The 10415-nt window shown below is 40.6% G+C and overlaps 1 protein-coding gene across 1 annotated transcript in view; it reads right to left on the bottom strand.

Annotated features, from left to right (window-relative positions):
- Window positions 1-2561: 2561 nt before the first annotated feature.
- wtip (WT1 interacting protein) overlaps window positions 2562-10415 on the bottom strand; it is a 35319-nt gene continuing 27465 nt past the window's right edge. Inside the window, exons 4-8 of the mRNA XM_066713997.1 lie at window positions 10260-10322; window positions 9610-9740; window positions 8930-8981; window positions 8429-8497; window positions 2562-5570 (exon numbers count right to left, since the gene is read on the bottom strand). Of these exons, the coding sequence (XP_066570094.1) occupies window positions 5418-5570; window positions 8429-8497; window positions 8930-8981; window positions 9610-9740; window positions 10260-10322 (468 nt within the window). The 3' untranslated portion in view covers window positions 2562-5417. The remainder of the gene's footprint in view (window positions 5571-8428; window positions 8498-8929; window positions 8982-9609; window positions 9741-10259; window positions 10323-10415) is intronic.

The raw sequence follows: 10415 nt of genomic DNA, 5'->3' as shown, positions 1-10415 counted from the left end.
ATCCTGTGCTGACACGGCTCACATTTTTTACCCTGACAACACTTTCTCAATGCAGGTTTGTACTGCAACTTTTCAGTTTCAGCATTTTCTGAATTCCGACACGGATAACCTCCTATTCCTTTTTTGTTTTTGTTTTGTTTTCTTGTCTTGGAGCAAACTGCTAGGCCATTAGTTAATTCTGAAGGATCTTTCAAGTCAGGCTTTAATGAGCTTTTCAGATCAATAATCGTGTTACTTCAGTAGTTTTGCCCCATTACTGTTTTCCAGAGAATGAATGTAGTTATAACAGATAACATGAAATAAAAACAGTTGAGTGCTCTTGAGTCTAAGACAAGAATTGTTCCTTCAACTAACAATAACATACTCTTGGAGTAATAATAATAAATACAAAAAAATCACATCCCATGTAAAATCATTTAAAACCTACCCAGCCCACTGGGTATGGCTTCTTGAAGGGGGAGTAGGACATATTTGTTGGCAGTTACACTGTGCCTTATAAGCCTTTACTCATTGCCATCTTCTCTATTGATCATGGGTTTTAACTTAGTGGTCAAGGACACACTTCTTTATCCTTGCTTTTCGTCATAAAGAAGCCCCCCCTAGCTGCTCTACAAAAACATCCCAGCTGAACCAACAATCACAGATGGAAATGCAGCGTCTTGAGCTGATGCCATCGGCTGTTCTGGACTAATCAATACTGATCAAGATACAGGTATTAGCCTAATGTTTCTCACCAATATTATATATCAAAAGATTCTACCACTGGGTATTTGAGCCTAAGCAACCTGGGTATTTTAAAATGCTGTTTTAGTTAGAATAGTAATCAAAGGATAAAAATAACTTGAAATATTTCCAGGTCCCATCTGTTGTTCTACACTGCTTATAATAATCTTCTAGATCGGAGGGTGGTAGGGGCTGCACAACTTATTCACTGCTTGGAGGCGATACCAGGAGACTTCCAAAACAACAGATTTGCATTCATCATCATCGTAGGAACATATAAGGGGAACAGACGAGCAGAGTAGTACACTGTTTGTCAAACTTTGCCTCACCGTTTCCTTTTTGAATTTCATTGATTTAATCAGTTTATACCAAGGGATTTTTTTAAGCTCCTTAGACACCTTCATAATCAAGTGAGGCATTTAGAGTTAATATAGAATTAGCAGGTTTGTATTACTTTTAATTGTTAAAGACAGAGATCCTAAATCAAAGAAAACCATAGGGGTTCTATCTTTGGGGCGGACAAAGCAGACAGATAATCTGATTACGTTTATTAACCTTGCGGCTTTATCCAAATGACAACAAGAAACTACACTCCATGCACATTCAAGAAAATGCACGCATGTAAGGGACAGACCTCCCAACAAATGTAGTGTGTGTATATTGGACTCACAGCCTACCAAAAGCCCAATATGGAAAATGTGGGAAGAGGCAGTGAGAGAGACAAAGGGAATGAAAATTGATTTAGATTTATTTTCTTTGTGTTTGTTTAACTTGACCTTGTTTATTTTGGTGTTCGATATTTACTTGCTTGAATGTCTAAATTACATTTTCAGTGGTCAAGTCATTTTGTACCTTGTTGTAAGAATGGCAAATCCAATAAAAAGTTAATGGACAAATAAAGAAGGACCAGACACTTCCAAAATGATGCAAAAAAGGTGAAATGAAAACAGCTGGAGTTCAAAAGGTGCCCTGTGAAAAGAGCTTTGAGCCACTGAAGACTTGTCACCAGATGTTGCTGGAGCCAATACATTAAGACTATAACTTCCCCCACCCCCTCCAGCACAAGAATTAAAGTACAAATACACATTGGAATGAAGTGGAAATATTACAGCAGACATCCAATTTCTTGTTGAGTCACACGGGCCTCTCACCGGACTCCTGTGCAATGGGCCGCTGTACACAAATGCGGGCGCTGTGATGTGAACCAGAACGTTCCTTTTCATATTTTGGTTTACGCTGCTAAATCTCCAGTGAAAGGGGTGCCAGCGATTCGGGTGGAGTGGCAAAGCGCACTCGGAGGAACAACAATCACACGAAGTATCCGTGCGTGCTGGGATCTAATTACAGTGCCGTAATTACAGAAACAGTGATGTTGGTCTGATATCATTCTTGGATAAGCACACTAATCCACTGTGGCAACAGGAAAAAGGTACGGCCGCCTGAGAAAATAATGCTTGCTGGAACACCCTCTTGGCTTGATAAGACCGGAACAGCACCGCTAGTCAACATGCTGTACCTGCAGCGGTGCTAGAACAGTAGGCCTTTTCTGCAAGCTTCATTGAAAAGACTTATTTTTTTTTTTAAAGGATGATTAGCAAGTACCATACTACAAAACACAAACAGGCCACATACTTTCCCTGCATGCTAAACCTGCAATTGAATGTGGAAATATGAATCCGGTTTGTGTTGAAACATCAGGAGCAGACATGTTACAATTTCGCAATAAATCGAGAAATCCTAACTTTTGAAATGCTCTGAACCTCTTTGACAACAACTGGGATATTCTAGAACTACAAACTGTTAAATAGATGGAAAAAAAAGAAGAAAAAACAGCAAAATTTAAGTTAACTACAAAACTTCTTTATTGAAAAAAGCAGATTATATCATCTAAGGTTAAATGACACTTCTGACTTTTAACACATTAAATAACTTTAGATTTTTCATCTTTAGATAAATAAATCTACATTTTCCCGTCTTTTTTTTCTGAACCACCTAGGGAATCAAACACTGAACGACAAAACAAGTCTGTCACACATGCGTTTTTTTCTTCCGAGAACTAATTACAGGAGAGAAAACAGCTACATTTTTATTCTTTTTTTTGTTTGAAACATTTTTGATGGTACATTAAACAAAACTAACACATTTTTGTACAGGTAAACTAGTTACATGATATACAAACAGGGAATCAATATTTCCTATATAAAATAAAAGTTAAAATTGGTCCATTATGCTGGAATGCTAGGGTTATGTCATATCTGATTCATTATGGGTTTTCTATTCTTGCTTTTAGAATGCTTCTTTTTGATGGCTGAAACTTAAGGGGGTGGTTAAATGCGTCTTTTATACACATTTCAACATTTGTTTAACATTTCATTCCTTGATGTGGAGCTTTCACGGTTATTAAAAAAGGAAAAGGTTGACTGATAAAAATGTCTCAAAGCCCGTTTTAAATTTTGCTCCATTTTTACGATTTCAGCAGAATGGACTCACTGATGGGAGCCAACTAGGGATTAAACGAAATGCACAGATCTCAGTGTTGTGGTGTTGATAAGATCTTTTTAGGTACAGCAGTTTTAATCAGGAAACTAAATGAGGAATTAAAGAGGGATCTTTTTTATTCTTCAGTTAGGAATTCTGGCGTAGCATGAAATTGTGCTTGACAACCTCAGTAAGCATAGATTTTTTATATAGGCAACTGGTTAAGGGACATCAGAGTTGCGTTTAAAAAGACAGAAAAACAAATGCAACAAATTAAAGTGCTTCTTTTTCTTTCTTTCGTGTATTTTCATGCTGATCTATAATGTAGGTAGCAGTCTTTAGGGCCCATTCAGTAGTATTAAAGAACACCCACACAAAAAGCCACTTCTGTTACCTATTTTGTGACGAGAAAGACTTTCTTGAAAGCACTTGTTTGAAAACAGGTGGATTTCAGCGAGGATGTGCGAAGTAACGACTGCACTGCTTGTGTGAATATGGACAGGAGGGGCTGGGCTGAGTGTTTGCACTAGGTCTTCAGCAGTAAGTAGGAGGAAGGCCTCGACCACAGTCTCAGCTCAGTGAGACAAGTCAGGAAACAATTAATAAATTAAACTAACTATTAAATTAAATACTGAAGACCCACAGGCAAAGCAACAGCTGTACAGAGAAGCACAGCCACTCTTGGGAAAGAATGTTCAGCTTCATGTCCCTTGCAATAACAGGACCAATCCAAAGTTGGTCCCAAGCACCCCTTATTTGCTAGCCTGTATTCTTTTCACATCTGTACTTCACTACCTAAAAAGGCACAGGCTCTGGGTTTGTGAAAGATAAATGCATGTTGTTGACATTTTTCATGTTTTCTCTCTTTGCAAACAAGCATGTCTGAAACAGGATGTCTGATCAAAGTCTAATCGAGGTCTACAGTGTCAACCCCCCTACAGTGAATTTACTGAAGCCTTTCGGAGCGACTACCATACAGTAGATTAAGACTATGCGTCATATTTGCAGCTTGTCGATACATGTCATTTGGCCTCTGACTTCATTGTAATTGATAGTGTGCAGCAACAACATACAAAAAATGTATGGTCCTAGGTTCCTAAGTGAAATTTCTGTAAAAGTTTCTGCAAAATATATATATTAAAAAAAAAAAAAGAATTGTACAATCTATGTACATCTAACTCTTGTTATAATATTAAGACACTGCTTGTAAATCTTTTAGATCATATATACTAAAACCGTTGTCTACTGAAGGCATGGTAACTGGAATTAAAATGCGTCCTTAAAAATAGTACAAGCAACTCTACGGACAGCAGTGGCCCCTTAAAGCCATACGGGGCCAACAGAATGTGGAATGTTGCACACAGTTACATACATGCATACGGTTCCCTTGCATAGCCAATAGGAGGGTAGCTGGACTACAGTGTGTATCTGAGAGGCAGGGAATGGAAAGCGGTTCTCTAAGTGCGAGACTCGTGAACAACGGCTACTCTGAAGTAACAGCGGTTTCTCTAGGCAAGAGCTGTAAGGCAGCTGTTTGGACTCGGCTTACCAGAGCCATATTGTACATCAAGTACAGTAAGATTACACAGAAAAGCAGCATAAGCTTCATGGCGTACGTCTTCGGTCATGAAGAAATTAAAAAATGAAACCGAACAAAATGAAACAAAAACGAAAAGTCCTTTTTCTTTCCCGCGTTACAGACCTGGAATGTGTTTGAGTCACTGTGGGGCCTGCGCAGAACGGCTCTCTGGAAGCGCACAGCAGACTGCTCGGTCACCTCCTTTTGGGTGGCGAGTGGGTCTCTCGTTATTCATAGAACAAAAGGAAGAAGCCAATAACTCGAAGAATGAAAGATACCCCCCTCCATAACCTCCTCCCTCAACCCACCCTGCCCCACCCCAACAATGTCTTGCAATAGTATTTGGAAACTGAGCTTTCTTTTCAGGTTGAAATCCGGAGTCTTCATGCAAAGACCGTGGCACACCTCCCCTGGATGAAGAGGCGTTCCCAGGGAAGCTTCTGCAACAGGAGGGCCTGTCAGCGGTCACCCCTCGCCCTCCTGCCCAGTGGAAAGAAGAGGCTGTTCATTGCACTGTTTTTCCAACTTGATGCCCGGCATCGTGGTCTCTCCCTCTCTTTCTCTTCCTCCTGTTCCACTGCTCTTTCTTGGTCCACAAAAAGGCCTAGTTGTCCTGCTTCGACCAGCCCGCCCCCGTTCACAGTTCGGTGACGTGCATGGGGTAGCTGGGGGGAGCGTGAGGCGGCACCTGGACCTTCAGTCTGCGGATGTGGCAGCCGTGGCAGAGCAGGTGACCCTCCAGTGGGTAGCAACGGTGGCCTTCTTCATCATTCAGCTGGAGCCCACAGTCCTGGACGACAAAAAAGGGCGAAAGTTAAAGAAGATTAACAAAGATGAAGCTGAAATAAGTTTGGCCTTGGCCTACATCTCGAGGTGACTTCGCCTGAAATAACATTTTGAAATTGTGGTCCATTCTGCTTAACCATCAGATTGTTTTTTTCCCCCTCCTTCAGATTTTAGTCCCAGCTCGGAGACAACAAATTAGAGTAACCCTTTGTGTACAGAGTTTGTCACAGCAGACTAGTTTCACACCTACTGGCCATGTCTGTATCAGGACTGAATTCAGTCAGAGATCATAAAGTAAAGCACAATAAATCAAAGCAATAACACAACTCCCTCGAGGTGCACTTTAAATGCCACAGATGATGATGTACCTTCAACTTAAACCAATACATTTTCATGTTCAATAGAGGGGACTAGTCTATGCTTGTTTTTAAATCCCTTTTGCGTTGAGAAATACTGAGTAAGCAGTGCAGTAACTGTCTGCAATATAATCGCAACAATTATGTAAGACACGGAAACACACATCATCACTGGTAATGCAGAAGACAATATAACGATAATAACCGAGATTCAAATTTCTGCATCTGTTCTACAGGGTTTCTGGGTAATAATGTGTGAAAACCATACTTCCCTGCATTACACACATCAGTACAATCTGAGTGGAATTGGTGTCGAGCCAATGTTATATCAACTGTAATGATATCACGCCTGGGGGCTTTAAATGCCGAAGCCAATTATTTCTACTGCTTTTTCTTTGGGGGTGTAACAGTTGCAACCACTTTTTTATTTTTTTCCTTGATCTCTTTCTTTCTTTAAAAAAAAAAAGTTTGAAATACACTTTGTCACTGGCAATTATCCAAGTTCACTTTCCACTTTTTCTTGATGTCAGCAGGCTTGGTCTGTCCACACCTTGTGATGAATCCTTTAAAATGCTGGGCTAATTCTTGCACAAAAAAAGGATCTTCTATGTTTGTAGTGGCCAAGTTTTCAATGCTAATTAGAAGGATGATGATGGCTATGCTTTTAGAGAGGCTCAAAACTGAGGAGACAACAAGCTGCATACAATGGTCTGAGAAATAGTTGTTAACTAGACATAACAGTGCTAGGCCGCCTACTACTAACACAGGATCACAATCACTCGTCACGGATATTTCTACAGCCCTCCTTTCAAAACAAAAAGGTGGTCTAAAAAATACCACGGAACTGTTTTGCCCTGAAATAGGACGTAGTTGCCAATGGTGGGTTATGGAGATCTTCCTTCCAGACTGCAGAGTGGTACGGAGATGTCAGTGCAAACTGGATGTGTGCCACTGGACGAGGGACGAGTCAGGCAGGCGATCTTGGGTAGCAGACTTGGTTGAATCTGCAGGACTGGGCACTCTGTGAAATTCGCCTGGAATGCAGTTGTCCCTTAAGCTCCGAGTTGCTTTTTCAGCTGACAGTATGACAACAGGAGATAGTCCTCACAGCACAGGTCTTGGAAGGGAATTCAATGTTCGTTTAAAACAAAATAACTGCTGGTGCGGCACACACATACAGAGAAAAACAGCGTGGGTGGCTTTAGATCATGGTCTAGGAATTCCATCTTCATCGTTCCGCCAACCTGGTGACCCTGTAATCCAATCTGTATTCAGGTCTGGTATCCAGAGATGAGACTTGAGAATAACATTTTCCTTCCCCACTCACAGAACATCCCTCGAAGGTCTGGTGTGTACAGTAATCCTTAGTGCAAACTTGGTATTTTTTGCGTGGGGGATCATGGGTTAAATGGAATACCTGTTTTTTATTCTGTCCATTTTTGCAAATTAATTTCTCACACCTCTGGGTGCAACAGAAAAACAGTTCAGAGAGAAGGGAGGTGTGGGGGGGGGACTCCAAAGGTACAGAAAATCCTCTGGCACCACAAGACAGAAACAAGAAACGTGGGGATGCAGCTGCCAAACCGTGGTGTCTAAGTGGGACATTTATCCTGCGCTTGGACTGACACACCACACAGCCTGACAAGTTAATTTTATTCTACTCACTCTTTTCAAAAGTACAGTTAATTTAAATGTCATTTGGATGCAGTTTCCGTGTTAACTGCTGTGAGCAAAGCACCTTCAAACAACTAGACACTTCCCCTCCCGCATTGCCATGTACATTGTAACATTAATTAATGATGCTTTTGGACACATTGAGTGCAGACTAAACCAACTGCACTGCACTCCTGTCAAATGCCGAGCTGTGTTAGGCAGGGCATTGAAGAACAGGCAGTGACACAATTCAAGAGAGAAAACTATTCCCATACTTTCCCATCATCATTTTAATACTATATTCATTCAGCAAGTGTTTTTTTAAACAACTGTAACATTAACATTAAGATTCTGTTTTGTAAATGACATAATAATGCCAACAAAAGATCTTGGCAGCTGAGAGCAGATCTCACACATCACAAAATCACTGCTTTTAAACAGACTGCACCTTTCCCAATACCCTCCTCCATTAGGTAAGGGAGAGAGGACACAAAGTGTGTGACAGGAATGCAGCCCTACTTCCAAGTCAAACATCGTAATGGACACTACCTCTACACTGTCTCGAGCAACACGGCGATGAGTAAATGATTAACAGACTGTGTGTTTTAGCATTAAAACTAAAACAAACAAAACAAACGCCTTTCAAAGGTTGGCAGAAGCATGTTACTATGCGCACTCATAGGCACAGAAAACAAGTTAACTGACTTTTGGTGCGTGTCTGTAGCCCCAGCCTGCGGCCACCTTCATTGCCTGACAACCCAAGAGCATAAACAGAAAACACAGCTGTCAGAAGAGAAATGGGACAATCGCAGAGGGAAGAAACCCGGCAGAAGCACGGGAGTGAAGGGCTTACCTCACAGTGATAGCACTCCACATGGTAGTCCCTGTCCATCGATACCACCCGAATAGTCTCTTCCGAGCCCTGCAGGGACATTTTAAATGTAAACGTACATTTTAACTTGAGGTTTACAGTTTATTTCCATTCAGGTGGGCCATATGCAAAAGGGTTAATCATCTCCTGTAGAAGGCCTCTAGTGAATAATGCTCTCTTGGGTTTGTTGGTTACCGTAATGTCATGTGGTCCTTTGATCCATTTCAGAAGGAAAAAAGGGATGAGGTATTAGAAGAAAATAGAATTTGGCTTGCATTACAGAGTTTTTAAGTCGCCAAGAACTACTTTTTTTTACCACAATATTTAATTAAAATCAGAGTACGTTAACTATATAATACTTTATGTCACACTGCCTTTTTTCAGTATGGTTGGACACAGGAAAAAGTGACCGAATTAATTGTTCAGGATATGAGGAGTATCTCTTATTTAGAGAATATCTGAATGCAACTAAGGACATATTACCTGTGCAGGAAGAATTGGCTGGTTGCAGGATGCACACTTGGGAGCAAACACCCTGAAAAGAGAAATCAAAGCGAACCATAACACACCGTGTCTTTATAAAATCATTCAGAGAGCGCGTGGATTGAAATGAAACTCCAACACATGTATAAAGGAGTGGCAGATCTTTCCAAGTAGCCTGACTGATGTCTGTTGACAAGCCTAGCGGTTGCTTTGCTCCTGAAAGTCTACTTTGTTCAAATTTTCCCAAAAGCAGAAGAAACAGACAGGATTTAAAATCTATCCCATGATGCACTGATCTGGTTTGCTGAAGATGAGTCTGCCTGAGCCTTTGGGGTATCAAAAGTCTATCCAAATTCTGTAAATCATCCTACTGTTCTGTATAAAACTTCATGTACAGGGCAATTCCATTGTAACCGACATAACTTTTAGAGCAGAATATTGATGTTTCTTGGTCTCAAACAGTACTACCTAAACTGATATAGGCCTTCCTATGATAACCCCAGCATATATCTAATTAGGAAAGATATGAAATTTGGAAATAACCAGTAAAACAATTTTATTAAAATAGATGCATTTGATTTGGTAACTGATGTAACAAAATTTAAATGAACAAAAGGAGCCTTCAAATATACACTTGAAAGACCAACAAGCTATTTCAGTACAGGATGCTCTGCTCTTACGTGTGGTAGTCCTTGACACAGTAGATGTTGTTCTCCACGTCAACGGTGAAGGGGACCCCATCCAGACACTCGTTACAGACAACACAGCGGAAACACCCAGGGTGATAACACTTGCCCAGAGCCTGAAGGATCTGCAGAGAGAACAGCATGCAGATTGCAAATGTCAGCTCCAGAGGGCGGATCTGCAGCAAAGCACAGACTTGGTGGGAACTCTCAGGCTTGTGCTGAGTGTCGAGTTCAAGTGGGAACATTTCCTTTGTTTGCAATCAGACTGGAAAAGCAAAGCACTGCTCAATCGCCATTCAACCAGAACTGTGTTCTCTACTGGCCCATCTGTTTTATATGCGTGATTAATACACACAATGATGATGGCTGCCTATTGCATCAATTATTTCAGACGATGATTCTTTCTTGACATGGGTTCTCGTGATTCTAAACTTTTTTACAAGGAGCATTATTCTATTGGTCGAATGTTTTTCTATAGATACAACTTATAAGAGTGTTCTGTTCTCCCTCCACAAAATAAATTGGTCGTAAGTAATCAAACAAAAAATAACTATCCCACCCTGTATATTACATACTGTAATCGGTTTTCAAACAGATGGGCATGCACAGCTCAACAAGACTCGCAAGAATGCAGAAATTCATACCATTTCCATGATGAGATGGCCACACACAAAGCACTTGTCTGCGGTTTGTTGAAACCCAGAATACTGCAAAAGGAAAACAATCATCAAAATGATTATTTCTACACAAACAAGCTGTATTTTTTATTATAACACGAAAACAAAACCTGCGGACTAAAG

The sequence above is a fragment of the Amia ocellicauda genome, chromosome 9, assembly GCF_036373705.1.
Source record: "Amia ocellicauda isolate fAmiCal2 chromosome 9, fAmiCal2.hap1, whole genome shotgun sequence".
In the NCBI taxonomy this organism is placed as follows: domain Eukaryota; kingdom Metazoa; phylum Chordata; class Actinopteri; order Amiiformes; family Amiidae; genus Amia; species Amia ocellicauda.
The sequence above is the reverse complement of the archived record's forward strand: the minus strand, read 5'-3'. Positions and strand labels throughout refer to the sequence as shown.